The sequence below is a fragment of the Salvia miltiorrhiza genome, chromosome 1 (assembly GCF_028751815.1).
Source record: "Salvia miltiorrhiza cultivar Shanhuang (shh) chromosome 1, IMPLAD_Smil_shh, whole genome shotgun sequence".
NCBI lineage: Eukaryota > Viridiplantae > Streptophyta > Magnoliopsida > Lamiales > Lamiaceae > Salvia > Salvia miltiorrhiza.
The window spans coordinates 62,962,512-62,980,589 of record NC_080387.1 but is presented as its reverse complement, the minus strand read 5'-3'; the positions used below and the strand labels follow the sequence as shown (position 1 = coordinate 62,980,589).

The 18,078-nt window shown below is 35.9% G+C and overlaps 2 protein-coding genes across 5 annotated transcripts; both read right to left on the bottom strand.

The window, feature by feature from the left end:
• Nucleotides 1–8,601: 8,601 nt before the first annotated feature.
• On the bottom strand, nt 8,602–15,043 carry LOC131003151 (calmodulin-interacting protein 111). Of its 4 annotated transcripts, none has more exons than XM_057929638.1 (10): nt 14,592–15,043; nt 14,246–14,401; nt 12,598–13,680; nt 11,958–12,165; nt 11,186–11,670; nt 10,374–10,800; nt 10,107–10,187; nt 9,796–9,986; nt 9,518–9,705; nt 8,602–9,069 (listed from the first exon to the last, which is right to left on the bottom strand). In XM_057929638.1, exons 1-10 carry the CDS (start codon nt 14,892–14,894, stop codon nt 9,006–9,008), a joined length of 3,186 nt encoding a protein of 1,061 aa, XP_057785621.1. In that variant the 5' UTR covers nt 14,895–15,043; the 3' UTR covers nt 8,602–9,005. The 4 variants fall into 4 exon arrangements, with proteins under 4 accessions (XP_057785621.1, XP_057785625.1, XP_057785637.1 ...); XM_057929642.1 differs by having other exon boundaries at nt 14,246–14,376; nt 14,592–14,729; XM_057929654.1 differs by having other exon boundaries at nt 14,251–14,376; nt 14,592–14,729.
• A 115-nt stretch (nt 15,044–15,158) lies between these two features.
• On the bottom strand, nt 15,159–17,600 carry LOC131003511 (G2/mitotic-specific cyclin-2-like). Its single transcript, XM_057930020.1, has 8 exons — nt 17,355–17,600; nt 16,998–17,145; nt 16,842–16,899; nt 16,534–16,761; nt 16,321–16,446; nt 15,829–16,239; nt 15,566–15,747; nt 15,159–15,483 (listed from the first exon to the last, which is right to left on the bottom strand). Exons 1-8 carry the CDS (start codon nt 17,527–17,529, stop codon nt 15,345–15,347), a joined length of 1,467 nt encoding a protein of 488 aa, XP_057786003.1. The 5' UTR covers nt 17,530–17,600; the 3' UTR covers nt 15,159–15,344.
• Between the last annotated feature and the right edge of the window lie 478 nt (nt 17,601–18,078).

Below are 18,078 nucleotides of genomic sequence, written 5' to 3'. Positions count from 1 at the left end.
ATGATTCAAATATTATTAGTCCAATATATAAGTTATAACTGAAAATAAATTATCAAAATAACCTTGTGTAGGCCTTCCGTGCACGAGATACGTGAATTTCGCCTATGAAATTTGCGAATCCGATTTATTTTTATAAATTGTTTTAAAAGATACGCCACGTGGCGAATCGGGTGCGAATCCGACGAGAATCCGAGAGAATCGCACCCTAAAAGAATCCGATTTTCCGTACATGCTATTTTTTGAAGAATTCGTGCATCATAGCTTCCCCTCGACCACTCATCCCCAAGCCAAAAGAAAAAAAAAATCTTTTACTCCCCCCTCTGCCCACCCCCGACCACCCACCCCCAAGTAAAAAAAAAAAAAAAATCTTTTACTCCCCCACCACCCACTTCTAAGCCAAAAAAAATAATTTTTTTTTCTTTTACTCCCCCACTGTCCATCCCCCCAGTCATTTTATTTTTCTCCAACCCCTGCCTGCCCCCGACCCCCCACCCCCCCCAAGCCAATTTATTATTATTATTATTATTATTATTATTATTATTATTATTATTATTATTATTATTATTATTATTATTATTATTATTATTATTATTATTATTATTATTACTTCCCCACCCCTATGAATTTATTTATAAATTTATAATTTAATATTCTTGAATTCACAACCGATCTATGAATTCACAACTTACTTTTCTTGAATTCACAACCAAATTTATAAATTCACAACTTAATATTTTTGAATTCTTGACCACATCTATGAATTCACAACTTAATATTCTTGAATTCACAACCAGATCTATGAATTCACAACTAAAACTAAAATTCACAACTAAATCGTTAGTGTTGGTTGTAAATTCGAGTTTTAAAGCTCGAATTCACAACTAGTTGAATTTACAACCAGTTTGATGAATTCACGAATGAATTGCTAGTGTTAGTTGTGAATTCGAGTTTTAAATCTCGAATTCACAACCAACTCTATTGCTAGTTGTGAATTCAAGTAGTCGTGAATTTGAGTTTTAAAGCTTGAATTCACGACTAACAATATTTCTAGTTGTGAATTCACAACTAATGTTTTTAGTTGTGAATTTAAACTTTAAAACTCAAATTCACAACTATTTGAATTCACAACCAAAATAAATTCTGATTGTGAATTCTACTGGTTGTGAATTCACAACCAAAAAATTCTGATTGTGAATTTCACTGGTTGTGAAATGCGAGAATTTTTTAAAGGGTGGTGTTTAAAGGGGTAAAATGGTAAGTGTGGGTATTTTTTAAAGTTTTTATCTTAGTGAGTAATTTTTTTCACTAATTTTTAAGTTTATTAAAAAAATACTAGGTTATTTTCAAAATCCACTCTAAATATTATGTCTAACATTGGTTGGTGTGATTAGAGAATTCAAATTTATAATACTAGTATAGTTTTTTTTATATATATACAAGACTTGGAGTTTACAATGAATCTTAATTAACTTGATATATGCACAGTTTCGTAGCTATTTCTTAAAAGTTTCTTACAATATACTTTTCAGACATACTATTTATTTTGGGAATTAAATGCTATGATATGTTCAATAACTTAAAATTATACTTATTCCAATATAATAACAAAAAAGTTAACTAAGATGAGAAGTGAAATTGTAAAGGAAAATTGCAAAATTGAAAATTGGCTATTGGCTAAACACCATCACTTAAAGTTGTTTTTAATTTTAAAATTTAAGATTTGTTTATATTAGGGGTAGTGGTCCGTAAATACTTGAACTTTTTTCATTTTTTAGCTTTGCATCCAAATTTTAATTAAAACCTGCATATAAATATTGAACTTTGTATTCTTTTTTTTTTTTGCACCCAACGATAAAATACCCCAACTCGTTGTTGGTATGGCAGCCAGATTAATTGACATGGCATGATTGGCAGTGTAACGCAACGACGCAGTTTCACACAGTTCTAAAACGTCATCGTTTTTTGTTCCAGAATTTTTTATTTCTTGTATTTGGTGAATTCTAGCGTGAATTGGAGTTTTTTTGTGCAAAATAGAGAAGATTTAGAATCGAGCGAAGAACTTAGAGGAAGAAGTGCAGCAAATCGTTCGCCATGGCTAGTTCTTCAACATCATCATGGAACTCGTAGATGAATAATGAGCCTGAAATTCAAATCTACTCGCACAATATACCTGTTGAATTGAAAACATCACACACTGAAAAGAATCTAGAGAGATGTTATCTTTCTTGTCCTCGCATAAATGTAAGATTAATTTAGTGTTTTTTTTTTTTTTTAAGTTTCATTGTATGATAATACATCTCTAGTGGTTTAGCGGGATGGCTGTGGATTATGACTGGCGTCGGGACAGTTGTTGGGTTGTTGGCTTACTCGCTCACTAATAGCTACTGATTGACTCATTAACGGATAATAGTAGGGGTGAGCAAAAAATCCGAAACCGAATAACCGAACCGATCCAAACCGAAATTTTAAAATATGGTTCGGTTTTTTTGGTTTTTCGGTTCGGTTCGGTTTTTATTTTCATAAAATTTCGGTTTTTCGGTTCGGTTCGGTTCGGATTTTTTAAAACCGAACAAAACCGAAAAACCGAATTATATTTATAATATATATATATATAAATATATATATATATATATATTATTTTAATTATAGTTTTATAATATCTAACTTCTAATATTTTTTTAATTTTATAGTTTTTCTTTTGGAATTTTCGGTTTTTTTTCGAATATTTCAGTTTTTTCGGTTTTTTTTTCAAAAATTTTGGTTTTTTCGGTTTTCTTCGGATTAATTCGGTTTTTCGGTTCGGTTCGATTTTAATTATAAAAATTTCGGTTAATTCGGTTCGGTTTATTCGGTTAATTCGGTTCGGTTCGGTTTTTTTTTTAAAACCGAACTAAAATATGGTTTGGTTTGGTTTTAACAAAAACCGAACCATATAACCGAATGCTCACCCCTAGATAATAGCGGCGGACCAACGACTAAGGAGAGGTGACGGTGCCACTGTGTTTGAGGTTTTAGAAATGCATGGAGTTCCATAATCAATTTCTATGGCGGCTATGTTTGAGTGTTTTCTTTTTAATTTGTGGCCGTGTTTGACGATTTTAGGAATTAGGAGTTAGAATTATTTAGAGTTTAAATTATTAGTAAATATTAAATTAAATTAATAAAGAGTATTTTAGTATGGGTCATTAATGACACGTCCGCGTATTAAGCTGAGTAAGATCCATGTTAGATTTTGCCTCCTCGAAAGAATTCGATGGGTGCAACATCAGAAAGAATACAAAATTCATATATTTATAGGCAGATTTTTAAGTTCGGGTGCAACATCAGAAAATGGAAAAAATCAAAGTATTTACAAGCCAATACCACTTTATATTAATATCTATTTTTCATAGTTTATTGTGTGAACTCGGAGTACATTTTTGGTAAGAATGTGAGAACATATAAAGTTACTATATTCCCAATGAGATTTACTACACTAGAAAAAAATAAAATTTTCTTTCCTTATGGGATTCGACACAGGTGATACATTCATCCAACAAAGTAATGAATTCACCGTAGATCTTCATATTCGAAAGACTGAGAATGGTCTTTGTTATCACAATAATTAAGGGTTTTTAATTTGAACCATTTCATATATATATATATATATATATATATATATATATATATATATATATATAGGGTGCGGTTATAGTGAGAACCACAATTATCGTGAGAACATAAGAACCAATAAAATTACTGCATCTGCTATACAAATTAATGCATCCGCTATTAAATTTAATGCATCCGAAAAAAATAATTTTTTTGCTCCCTTCAGGATTCGAACCCAGCACCTGCATCCATCCACCAAGATGATGCATCCACCGTAGATCTTGATGATCGAATGGCTTAAAATGGTTCTCCGTTCTTATTTTATTAGTGGTTCTTATTTGAACCTCTCCCTATATATATATATATATATATATATATATATATATATATATATATATGGGTAGGGTTAATATAAAAACTCCTCTTAAGATGAAAACTAGGAACCAATTTAAAGCCATTGATTTAAATAAAATAGAGGGCTGGGATTAAACTACAGATGCACAATTTCGATTGCATAGATGCACAATTTCGTTTTGCTTGAGTATTTTGCATTGTTGGTTTCAATTGCATAAATTGCATATTTTTTAAGTGCACAGTAAAATATAATAGATGCACAGTTTCTTTTGTTGACTAAATCCTAGCCATTAGATCTAATATTTAAAAGGTCAAGATTAGGTTCCTAGTTCTCATTTTAACAGAGGTTTTTATTAGAACCTCTTCATATATATATATATATATATATATATATATATATATATATATATAGGGGAGGGCTATAGTGAAAACACTTCTTAAAATATAAATATAAACATTTTTTAATGTACGAATTTTATCCAATAGGGTTACGAATTCATCCAACATGGTTACGAATTGTGAAAAATAAATTTTTGCTACCTTTGGGATTCGAACCCAGGACCACGAATTCATCCAAAAGGGTTACGAATCAACCGTAGATCTTGATGATCTAAGAGCTGAAAATTGTTTATATTTTATATTTTATATTTTTATTTTATATATATATATATGGAGTAATTAGGTTGTAAACCACGCTTATAGTATAAAATAAGAATAGATTTACATTATTGATCTACTCATAATCTAATGGTTGAGATTTAATCTTAGAGAACTCGTATGTAAATATTTGAATTCTGTATAAAACACGTATGAATTAGCTGTTTAAATATTTGAATTATGAAAATTAAAATTTTCGCTACTTATGAGATTCGAACTTAGGACCATGAATTCATCTAACAAAATGATGAATCAACCGTAAATTTTGATGATTTAAAGGCTGAAAATAGTTTCTATTTTATATTTTAAAATGTGTATTTATTTTAGCGCATATATGAATCAACCTTAAATTTTAATAATTTGTATAAGAACTCTATGATCACTAATTTCTTAGCAACAAATACCGCAACTAACACGGTGCAATTGTAGCAAATAATCAGTAATCGAGTATCGTATCCACAAGGACTGACACAACAAAATCACTCTAGCTATCTCCTAAACAAACTATAACAGTAGACAGTCAAACGAAAGTAGAGATTTGATTAGTACTAAACTCAAATAACAACAAATAAAATAAGGTAAAAACTCAAATAATAAAAGACTCTGACCCTAGGGATGTACTTTTACTAATTAATTACATGCATTTAATCTATTGATTCAATTACCAATTTAATCCAACCCTGATGAGAGATCACAGAACTATTCACAAGCTTCTCTAACGAACACCTATGAAAGTAGATTAATTTACCCCCCCTTCACATTCAAGACTCCAAGGAATAAATTAACTCCCAAGCGTACACAAAGAATAGCTCCCTATAGTTTCACCTATCCCATTCAAGTGTCAAGGCTACTACTATAACATGCATTCCTGAATCGGCTGAACAATTATCGCATTCAAGACTCAAACTGAACAGCTAGACATGTAAATTATTGGCCAAATAATTCACAAGAAATTAAGCACCAGGAATCATGAATCACAAGTTGGAGGGCAAATTGATATCAATAAATCATAAACATATAATCAATCAGCTATGTACAAACCCTAGGTTCAGATTAACGAACTAGCCAGACATCGTAAAATAAAACAAAAGCATAATTAAAAAGAAAGCAATTGTAAAAACTGAATTATATAAAAACTGAATAAGAAAGATTGTAGCGGCTTGAATCTTCAATCTTGATCGAAGCCTTGAAAACTAGAAAGCAATAAAATTCTAAAGCTATAAAACTGAAATATGAATGTTCGGGTTCGGGTGTATCTAGATAGATCAAAAGAGGACCTATTTATAGTTTTCAGATTTCCTTCGATCACCATGGTATATGAGAGTTGCCATGCAAAGTAGAATTCTAAAGGTAATAGAATCGTGTAAAATAAGACAACTTTCCAGCTGGATGCGCGCTCTGGAAAATACTCCCACTCTTGCCGAATTCACAGCTCTCGCCAGAGGAACGGATGATTTCTCTGACCTCGCCAGAGAAATGGGTCGCCAGCGGAATGCTATCGCCAGAGGAATGGTGATTTCTCTGCTATCGCCAGATGAATGGTGATTTCTCTGGCTTTGATTTCTCTGGCTTCTCGATTCCTCTGGCTTTGATTTCTCTGGCTTTGATTTCTCTGGCTTCTCGATTCCTCTGGCTTTGATTTCTCTGGCTTTGATTTCTCTGGCTTCTCGATTCCTCTGCTCTGACTATCGACTTCTCTGGCGATTGGTTTGGCTTCTTGATTTCGCTGCACTGGAGACCAGAGCACCTAGAAAACGCCAAATTCATCCAAAATTGCATTCTTCCATCTCGAAAGCCTAAATCTCCTGCAAAGCATAAAATACACCATAAAACGCATCAATTTCCAGATGATTATCTTAAAACACGCACTTACAAACCCTTAAAAATAGAGCAATTTAAGCATAAATCACTCTATTTTATATTTTAAAATGTATATTTATTTTAGTGTCCCTCTATGAATATATATATATATATATATATATATATATATATATATATGAATCAACCGTAAATTTTAATAATTTGTATAAGAACTGTTTTTAGCTTAGCCTTCCCTTCATATATATTAATTGTTCTATGCCTTGGAGAATAATACTAACTACTCCCTCCGTTTTTTTTTAAGTGACCCATGGAAAAAAAGTACATATATGAAGGAAGTTGAAATATTACTTTTTTGCCCATATTTATTATTTTTAAAGTGTAATAAATTTATTCTCAAATTTTGAAATAGGACACTTGAAAAAGGGTAAAGTAGGAACTTTGTCATTTTTTTATTCTCAAATTTTGAAATAGGACACTTAAAAAAGAACAATAAATTTATCTTAATAGGACACTTAAAAAAAAAGGATGGAGTATTAGTAATGATTAATAGTGTTATATAACTATTAGTGGCGCGAGTGTGGTGAGATTGAATATTATTACATAACAAAATTTGATGAGTAAAGCTGTTAGGAAGCAATAAGTTTCTTATTTTCTAGGAATTAAAATTTAAAGAAGGTCCTGTTTGAATCACGAGAAGGTATCATTAAAAATTCTAAATTTAGGGTGTGACTTCATATCCACTCCTGGTCATGAAAGATATATAATGACAACTATTTACTTTATAGTTATAGTCATTAAGATGCATGAATATCATTTATTTCCTAATTTCTATGCACCATTAATAATATTAATCCGTTAATACAAGCATATATTTTCACACAGTAAAGCGTGTTTTTTAATATTATTTTATCGCTCTTTATCTGTACAGGGGACATTGTATCAGAGATCACAAGTCAGATCATGAGCCAGTCTGGGAATTGATTAAAAAAATAATTCTCGAAAATATAAACAATCTATGTTAAATGTGAATGTGAGGAAATATTAATTAATATTCGTTCACACAGCAGGAAAAGATAGGGTATTTTGGTGAGTAGTAGGGAATATCTTTTTGGTGCTCGATGTGAATGTGATTAGTGGCTGTTTGATGGTAATTATTGGACCTCTTATTAAGATATTTATTGTTGACTTTGATTATTAGATACCCTTATTCTGATTTCCGGTTGTAATTACAAGCTAATGACGTTTGTTTCAATTAGGTGACATTATCTGCTAATTACAACCAATGAAAATGGCATGGAATCTTAGGTTGTCCGATAAAGCTAGGAGTGAAACTTCTAGATAATTTAATGGAAGAAAAAGGGGAGAAAAATATCTCATGAATTTTTCCTAAATTATTTCTATTTCTAATTTAACAGGGAAAAAAGTAATGTGATTTCCTTCATATTTATTTCTATAATCTACCATGCTATATATTAGAAAGTAACTTTGTAGTATTATTGACCCCTTTCAAAAAAAAAAAAAAAAAAAAAGACCTTTGTATTATTGACCTATGACTCCACAAAAATACAAAACATCCCAAATCAAATATGTTAAATATAATGTCCACCACTTATTTACACGTGCATTAGTCGGGACAAAAGGAGTACCCATCAAACTAGAAAAAAGAAAAGAAAATGTATATAAAAGATCTATAAAGTGGGTATAATCTTATTCTTCTTATTATTGAAACTTGAATTAACTAGTTTGGCAAAGCAAAAATAATTACTAGAAAAGCTATCGTGTTGTTGTCTCATTATTGGCACCACACCTAGTATGTAGGCCTACAATTTTAGATTGGTTGCCATCTTTTCTAGCTCTAGTGATAAGAAAAGATGAGCGTGTAGATGCCAAGACAAGGAAGGCTAAGACAAGATTACGTATAATAATTTAATAATGTTAAAATCCGAAATGGTGAAAATAGTGCTACAAATTCATATAAATCCTGTGAAATTGGAACCTGTGACAGTTCCTTGCCAGATTTATCAAGTGACTAGACATTGTGAAAATGTCTAGGCGTGGCCAATTTTTGCCTTAAGAAAAGGGAACATCTCATAACATTTAATGACAATGCTTTTCTACATTTGGGGAAATAATCATTATTTTTATTTCCCCCCCAAATCACAAAAACAAATGACAATGTTTGGCTGAAACTTGCAATTTCATTTCAAATCTTTCCATGTAATCATGTTTTCATATGCAAAATCACGTTCCCCACAAACAGAGCTTAGCAAGGAATTTTCTGATTTACCTCAGCTGTCAAAATAACTGTACATTCATATCTATAAAAATGGATTCTCAACAGAAAAGAATCTAGAGAAACCTGCCATGGAGAGTCGAGCAACAAGACAGATAACCGGTGGCCGTATGAAACTGTAGAAGGGCTCTCTCTTACAGCTGTACAATTTCAGTTGCAGACATTCTTGTAGCTGTGATTTTCTCAACTTGCTTCCTTTCTGGGAAGAGAAGACGATAGCATGGTTTCGGATAGGAGAGTCGTTGCACCCCATAACCAGGTGCAGGTCATATTTATCTGCTTCATGAAGCTATTGATGCAAAATGGAGCCTGGGAGCTGAGAAAGGAAGAGCACAGCAGATCTGAGCCTGCTCCTGCAACGACAAAGTTAAACCACAGCCTGGATATCTGAGTTGATCGGCACAGAAAATACTTCTAATCGAAGGGTTGCAAGATGATGAAACAACATATTTGAATGTTTTCCAGAATTGAGCCCCATATAAAACATATTCATTGAAAACAAGTCCGAGTTCAGTTTTGTCAGTGGAGCTTGTGAGAAGGTAATGGTGGTAATGAAATGGAGGGAGGGGATGTGGTCATAAAGATGACGACGGCCATAATACTAGTTTTCATTATTAATTTCAAAAATTGAGGGCAATCCTAGACGAACGAGAAATAGGAGCATTTCATAAGAGAATGTCATTCGATACGAGGGAAGTACGATAATGCCAATTATTAAGATTACCTCATCTATTCATTTCTGAACATTAGCATCATCTATAGAAAAATAAGCTATTATAACAGAAGTGAAGCATCACATACCACAGAGTAATATGAGTCGGTTTAATAAGGCAGGGTTTGTATTCCAAATCATCTTCGTTAGCAGTTGAATGAACTAGCCTCTGAAACTTGGTTGAGAGGTTTTCATACATCTGAACGTTCGATGGTTGTACTTGTTGAACTCCAGCTTTCAAGTGCTCCATCGTGATCTCTGAGGCAGACCGGTCCTCCTGGTTGGATAAAAGAAAATAAATTTACTAAAAAAACTACATCAAGAGACAGAATAAGATGGTACTTAATATTCACGATGTTTTACATACTTCCATTGCTCGAATGGCTGCTTCACGGCAGATAAGTGATATATCAGCACCTGTATAGCCCTCAGTAAGAAGAGAGAGCTCGCTGATGCATACATCAGAATTGCATGGCATCCGGTGCAAATGAACACGAAAGATATCCTCACGATCTTTTCTGCTTGGCGGGCCCACATAAAGAAGTCTATCAAAACGTCCTAACAAGTTAAGAAGCAATCAGTGGGCGGTTCTTGTAGTTGCCAAGTGAAAAAGAAAACAAGACATTTGCAGAAACACAATCAACCACAAGGGAACAATGGGCATAGATGGAAGGGTACCTGGCCTGAGAAGAGCAGGATCGATCTTATCTGGCCTATTTGTAGCAGCAATGACAGTTACACTGCCTCTTTGCTGCAAACCTATCATCAATAAATTTATATTAGGATGGTTAGCAAACTATTTCTGTTTTCCAACAGACATTATATTGTAATGCAAATGAAAAAGCAAAAGCAGCTTATGGGAGATATTTTTTGCTATTGCTCTTGAATAAAAGGCATCTACACAAAATGGAGACTCATGGCAAGATGATTCCAGGTGTTAGTTACCATCCAATTCTACAAGTAGCTGACTGATAACCCGATCACCAACTGATACTCCATCACTTTCCTTTCCACGAGTTATAGCAAGACCATCAATTTCATCAAAGAATATAATCGAAGGAGCATTAGCCCTGGCCTTCGCGAACAAAGTACGTACGGCCTTTTCAGATTCACCAACCCATTTGCTGAAAAGCTCGGGGCCCTTCACTGCAAGAAAATTCAACCCTGCTTCAGAAGCTACTGCACGGGCTAAAAGAGTTTTGCTGCAACCTGGAGGACCAAACAATAATATTCCACTTGGGGGCCGAGTACCAATGCGATCAAAAGCATCCTTGTGTTTTTGAGGCCATTGCACAGCTTCCATAAGTTGCATCTTAACTTCTGTCTGGCCACCAACATCGTCCCAGCCAACTTTAGGAATTTCAAGTATCACCTGATCAGAACAGGCTATAAGTCAAGCTAGAGTAGACCACAACAAAGAATTGGGACAAGTAGCAAGCTACATTTTGTGCACTCAATCATATGCGAATGACATAGTTCACCAGCACTCAAAGCAAGGAGCACACAAATGAGACATAACTAATATTATTGGTTGCCTCCTAATTATTATACCATTTCAAAGAATTTGCACGGTATTACATTTCAATAGTGACATTGGTGACACCAAAGACAAGTCTTCTACTTTATAGCAATGATGAATAATTTCAAGCGGTCAGAGACTCAGAATACAAGAAGCTACTATATATTACTAAGGAAAAGGTTTGATCAAATAGAAGTATCATGTCTGGCTATTACATAGCTAAAACTGGTATAGTTACCTCTCTCATGGCACTTGGTCTTATTCTAATTCTAGCCTTCTCAAAGTCATCTGAAGAAACTCTTAAGGTGTCCTTCAGAACATGAGTCCCATCTACTGTGATTCCAACCCTGGATGCAGCTGAGTTTTGTGTTTCTGAATTGCAGGAAAACGTAGCACACAAATTACTTTTGACAGAATCTTCTAAACTGCAAGGGCTTTCCAGCTCACCACCCGGATAAACTTCTTGCAACTGGCTCAAACCTTGGCATTCTGAATCAACGATGGTTGAAAATCCAAAATCTGAATCACCAAGACAGGCATTAGATTTAACATACTGCCGAAGACGAACCAAGGCTGCTTCAGTGCACAGAGCAGCTAAATCAGCTCCAACAAAACCATGTGTGGCCATTGCAAGATTGTGAATATCCTTGTCCAACAGTGAGTGTGCCATTTCACTAAGAAGTGCAAGCAATATTTCATGGCGTCCTCTCGGAGATGGAACACCTACAAGTAGCACAAAGTTGTAAGAGACTTTTAGGAGATCGATCATAATTATTCAATAAGCTATTAATGGAAACGATGAACTGTAAAGTTATCACAAACGAAGCAGGATCAGAACCCACAAGGTGCTGACTGTTAACTTACAGAACATGGTTAAGCATTAAGAGTTTATCAATGTAGTTTAGGATTTATGTTGAGAAGATTGACCACACCACGTGAGGCCACACCACGTGAGGTCATGAGAACATGTATGAAAAAATAATAAAATCCACAAATTTTCCATGAGATACCTATTTCAATTTCTCTGTCAAGCCTTCCGGGACGTCTAAGTGCGGGCTCAATACTGTCAGGACGGTTTGTAGCAGCAATCACTAAAACTCCATCAGTTCTACTAATTCCATCCATCAAATTTAAGAGAGTAGCGACCATTCTTTGGGATAGCTCGTCTCCTCCATCTTTACGTGCAGGTGCAATGGCATCCAACTCATCTATGAAAACCTAAAAATATGATCATCAAGTATTTAGCACCCAACTGCATTCAGGAGCACAGACACGTAGGAAAGTTACACCTTACCATAATGATAATTTGACACAGAATTCTACCAAATCCACCACTTCAATAACAAAATGCTTATTCGTGATTTATCAACATAAAACTTCCCATCCATATTAAAGAGAGAAGGTACTATTTGGACTTAAATATTGCAGAAAGTGCACCTAAAATGGTAAGAGCATTACAGAGATACCTACTATTTATAGAACATGGGTGGGGGTGGAGGGAGAATTTTATATTAAAGATTCATAATCAGTGTAAGTCCCTTTTCTGATTTTGTTGCATGAATTTATGGCCTGCGTCTATTTATTTATTATATGATGATAAAATTGCTCACATTCTTTTGCCCAAAGAGAAATGATGACCAAGAAACCTACCACAGCAGGTGGAGCTTTGCTGGCATTCACGAATACTTCATGCAATGCTTTTTCAGTTTCTCCATGGTATTGACTAATAATTTCAGGTCCATTCACAGAAAACATGTTCACACCAGCACCATGAGCACAAACTTGAGCTAATGTAGTCTTTCCGGTTCCTGGGGGTCCATGAAGAAGGACTCCCTTTGTAGGTCGTAAGCCCAAACTTGCAACTGTCATCTGCACAGCTGATGAAACTATGATATCTTTTAAAACAGTAAATTCTTTAGTAAGGCCTCCCAACTTCAAAAGGTGTGCTTCTGCTTTTTTTCTGATAGACCCATGCCCAGTATCTGGATTTTCCGAATAGCCTTTCACTGAAGTTTCAACGACCGAATTTCCTGCTGATAGAAAAATAATCTTTGTACCACTATCTATAGAGAAAGCAGATATGGCATATTTTCCTTCGTCTAAACTCTGAGCAGGAAAGTCACTGTTGCCATTCCAAACTTCACTATTTGAAGACAATCTTTTGGGACCTATAACCTGGAAAACACATAGCTCTGAAAGTATAGGGACTGCAACAAAATTCCCAGAGAGTAAACTCCGTGAATGTAACCATGATCCGGTGCATATTTCTAAAAGTTTTCTTGAAGAATCATCTCTTAAAACACCCTTCATGTCAAGTATGCTAAATGCTGCATCAGACAAGTATGTTCTCTTTGATGCTGACTGGTCATAATTCAAGAGGCGAGACTGTGCCGAGCAAGGGGAACTAATTTTAGACTCTGATACAGATGGTGTCACTGGGGATGAAATATTGCTATTTTCAGCTTGTCCATATGCTAATTCTTTGGAAATGTCCCGATGAGAAGATGTGGACCTCGCAGTTTTATCTTTACCTTTCAAATAAACTGGGGATAGATAAATCTCCTGGAGGCTGTCTACTGATATACAACCAGCTGCAGGGCCACAGCGTGACCCATTTCCATTCTCAGTCAAGGTGCGACGCTTAACAGGATAAACAAAAACCATCCTGCCTGAACATGGACAACCCAGAGTGTGTGAAAGGTTCAAAGACAAGCGCACTCCATTTTTAGAAACCTGCATACAGAGCTCTCTGATGAACTACGAAGAAATATGATGATGATAAACTGATGATAAATATTGCAAGATTGGTTACCACAACCATTAGTTAAGTACATAGAATTGGTTCTTTTTCTATCACTATCTTTTCCAATATTGATTTGATTATAGAACTTCCTGTTTGGATTTTACTGCATTCACTACACATTACAACCACTTAATCTTTGTCCATTCCCTCATGATGCCATATTTGTGGAGTTAACACTTCAGTGTTACCTAATTTATAATTAATGTACTACCAAAACCGCAAAGGGAATTATTGAATTAATATCATCAAAGGTTGAACCAAGATTTTATTCACCATTTTACTAAGTTGGCATGCAAGGGAATAGTTGTCAAAGTTTCTATAGGTAATTCACCAGTTAAAGATGAAACAACAGCAAAAGTGTCAACTGCGCAAAACAGTTTTTAACCCTAAACCCTAAATAGTCTTCTGAAATATGGATTAAAGAGTACAGACCCCTGACAAACAAACAACCTACGCACGAAAAGAGATCACAGAACAAGTACTTAATATTCAAACCTTACTAGATGGGAATACGGTCGCAAGAGCAAAATATGTTCCAGGTTCATCAGCCAAATTGTTGGTAAAGTCAAACCCAAAGCATTGAGCGCATTCATCTGGTAGCTTACACAGAGGGAATCCGCTCATACCTTTGTCCAAAGAAGAAAGAGAGACCTGTCAATAGATTAACCACATCATGGACACAAAGACGCCTTTCAAATATCATAAATATTGAACATCTACATTACGAAGCAGAGAAAGAAACAGAAAGAGGGAGGAAACAACACCAAAATTAAACAGGACCCAAAAAACATTCACATATTGGAGAAGAAACCATGACTGATTCAGACAGCCAAATTAGTACCGAGACAAGGGAGCCTGGGGGAATTGAAGAAGAAACCATGACTGATTCAGACAGCCAAATTTTGCAGCCTCTGGGGTCGGAAACGACATCGTCGACGACTGTGCCGACGAAAGCTGCTGCGGAGATGAGAGATGGGAACTGAGCTGCAGCTTCATCGAGAGAGTACAGCAGCAGTTCGTGGGTCGGATCGAACGGCGACGACAGTGAAGAAGAAGAGGCAGCGGAAGGCGACGAAAGAAGGCTGCTTTGGTCGGAATTTGAGGGTTTTGAAGGTGTTTTTGAGTTCTTTTTCTTGGTCGGCATGTTGTTGAGTCAGAATGATAGTGAATTTGCGATCAAGCTTAAAACCCTACATTTGGGTTTAAGAAAAATGTCAATTTAGGTTTATTTAGGACCCTTTTTTCCCCTCTCTTTTTCTTATTTATTTATTTTGTTGTTAAGACATCATTTTGTATTTGAAAGGTTTTCTTCCACTGTCGTTGTGGAGTATTTAATTTGGCAATGAAATTTACATAGATTCCCAGTTAGTTTTGCTCATTTCAACGATAATTGATCACACAGTCAACATCATTGTAAAGAAAATATCCCATTTTTTTCCTGTCATTACGATATTTAGTTTTGCTCATTTCAACAATCTGTCATGTTCTTGACTTGCGCACAAAGAATTAATCTAACAATAAGAATTCTACAAAATAAGACATTAATTTCCTAGTGACAAAGGTGCATCAACTCCTGCTGTATTTCAGAAAAACATTAGGCCAACAAAAGAGATTTTGCTGGTGGCAGAAGAGCAACAGCCTCCCTCTCTGAGCTATGGTATTTTTTGTAGACACCCCGCAGATTCCCCTCCCCCAACGTCGAATGGTATGTCACCAGCAGCTTAGCACAATCCCTAAACAACAATCAACACAATCATCATCATCCAACCACCCTCATATAATCAAAAAGACAAAAAATGCAAATGCAGGCCTCACATCAGCTGCTCTTCCGAGAACCCCGTGTGCTGCCTAAGCGTCTCGTTCCAAGCAGGGGCCTTGTTCAAGGTGCAGCGTGCCGCGTAGACTGCTGAGGCAGCAATCATGGAGGGGCTGCACCTTATTGCAGAGGTGTAGTTCATCATTGCAAGCTCAGCCAATAGATACACCATGTTCTCCACCTACATCATCATGGTCAAGACTTTTCATTAGTCCTTATTCCACCAATCATCAAAATCATTTGCAGCCAAAACCACACTCACCTTCGCATCATCAGTCATGGATGCCTTGATAAATCTGACCAGGAACACGTAGGGAGTGGGGACCGTCAAGCTCCACTCGAGTTGCCCAAGGATCTTCTTCTCCATAGCCAAGATTTGTGCAGAGGAGTAACTGCTGTCTGAGATGAAAACCAACTCGCTCACCTCAGGAGCCCAAATCTCCTCATATTTGGAGGCTATCAGCATTGCCCCCAACCCCACCAACTGCAGCTCCTTTCTCTGAGTGTTCTTCGATGCAAGATACCGATCCACGAGGTTGATGGTGAGGTAGAGGGTCTCTTGAGAGAGCTCAAACTTGTTGTGGACTTGCACCAACCAATCAACCAGGATTGCCCTCATCTTTGCATTGATCTCAGGTTGTGAATCCATGTAGTCGCGAGCTCTACCCTCGTGCTGCACACACATTCCCGAATTAGGCTGTTGTATCACACCACAACACAATCAACTTGCTAGTGCAAGTATTTATATTTATACCTCAGCTGATTTGTAGTATTGGTAAATTTCATCAATATATTCCACAACTGCTAAATGATTGTTGGCATCTGCAGCATCAATGTCCAATTTCTGCTCCTTTGGTCTATTACTCAGCCCACAAGCAGCCTGTCCACATCACACAAACATGTGTCTCACAACCTTAAAACACATCAAATTCATTAGGGTTTCAAGAATTGTGACTATTACACCAACCTTGCTTCTAGCAGAGAGAGTTGAAGTAAGAGTTGGAGCCCTCTTTTTCAATGACCTTTCTCCAGACTTAGGCTTCTCCCCAACAACCTCTTCAGGATCAGGACTAATTACTATGATCTCCTCTGGTTTCGGCTTAGGCACCACGGCCTTCTTGTGAGCCGGCTTAGGCACCACAGCTTTCTTGGCTGGCTGAGCTCCATCCACCACATTGGCATTCACTGCCATGCACTATCAACAAAACAACATAATCAAGAAATGTTTGTCCAAAAAACACTAGGCAAATACTGCAAAATTTCAAGAAATGAAACCTTGTTATTCTCAACAGCGGCAGCCTGTGCATTAGCCAGTAGCTGGGCACAGAAACTCCTGAGAAATACAAAAAGATGCAACCAATGATCAAAACACTATCAAATAAATAAATAAATCCCACTTTAAAAAAAAATCAATCTTTAGTAAATTAGTACCTCGTAACAGGTCGAGAAACCTGAGGAAGTGGCTTGCCGTCGACGCCACGAATAGTTACCATATTTCCTATATCACCGAGCGCGCGGCGGTTCTTCCTCTCCACCACCATGTTTTTCTGCTTGTTAGCACCAGGAACCGCCTCCACTCCTATGAAAGAAAAGATAAACACAAAATAAGCCATGTAAGAATCTTTATCAACGAATAAGATATACTACATAGAAATTCAAGATCATTCTCAATCCCTAAAAAGCGCGTAGAGAATCATCTTTTTATCCATGTATGAGCCTGAAACCCATTATTGATTTATTAGTGAAACTTGAAATCATTCAACAGAGATAATGAGATTTCTGCGATACCTCTGTTCTGCTGTTGAACCACTTGTCTTGACGCCATTCTTGAGAAATATGAAACCCTAATACTCTTCTTCCTCCTCCTATGCGCAATCTCTCTCAAGGGGGCACCGCGAAGCGAACAGGGAATTTTGAAAATGGGCGAAAATGACGCCTCTTTTAAGCTAAAGCAGACGCCCATACAATCCCCCAACGGTCTAATTTGTCTTTCAATTTGCGTCCGTCCGATGGAAAGTGGATCCAACGGCGTTAATTTGGTTTCCGAATATTCCAAGTGCGCTGTATCGCTGTGCATTTTAGCCGTTGCCACTGTGGAAAAGTTACCGTTATGGACTATAATATTATTACACCTGACGTGGTTTGGTACATGCGTCCACACCGTTATTCTTGTGTGCTCTATTACAGTGTATTAGCTAATTTAATACAGATCAGTCTCCCTCTGTCCGCCAAGATTATGTCACATTGGTTGGGCATGGGATTTAATAAAATTGGTGATAATTTTGATGTAGTGGAGAAATGATCCCACCACTTTATGAGATGTGTGGTTGAGATTGAATTTTGGATGAGTTTTTTTTGTAAATAAAGAGTGTTAGTAAGGATAAAATATTAAAGAGGATGGTGGGACCATTGGCTTAAAAGGAAAGTGACATAATCTTGGCGGACGCCCAATATAGTAATTGTGATAATGCGGATGACTCGGTTTAATCCCACGACCCAATATTATTAATCC

Excerpts from the sequence above, each read along its gene's own strand:
- LOC131003151 (XM_057929638.1), bottom strand. The coding sequence starts at position 14,894 with ATGCCGACCAAGAAAAAGAACTCAAAAACACCTTCAAAACCCTCAAAT. Across the intron at positions 11,671-11,957 it reads TGACAGAGAAATTGAAATAG|GTGTTCCATCTCCGAGAGGA; the intron begins GTATCTCATGGA and ends TGCTACTTGTAG. Across the intron at positions 10,801-11,185 it reads GACCAAGTGCCATGAGAGAG|GTGATACTTGAAATTCCTAA; the intron begins GTAACTATACCA and ends TGTTCTGATCAG.
- LOC131003511 (XM_057930020.1), bottom strand. The coding sequence starts at position 17,529 with ATGGGCGTCTGCTTTAGCTTAAAAGAGGCGTCATTTTCGCCCATTTTC. Across the intron at positions 17,146-17,354 it reads GGTTCAACAGCAGAACAGAG|GAGTGGAGGCGGTTCCTGGT; the intron begins GTATCGCAGAAA and ends TTTCTTTCATAG. Across the intron at positions 15,748-15,828 it reads CCATGACTGATGATGCGAAG|GTGGAGAACATGGTGTATCT; the intron begins GTGAGTGTGGTT and ends ATGATGATGTAG.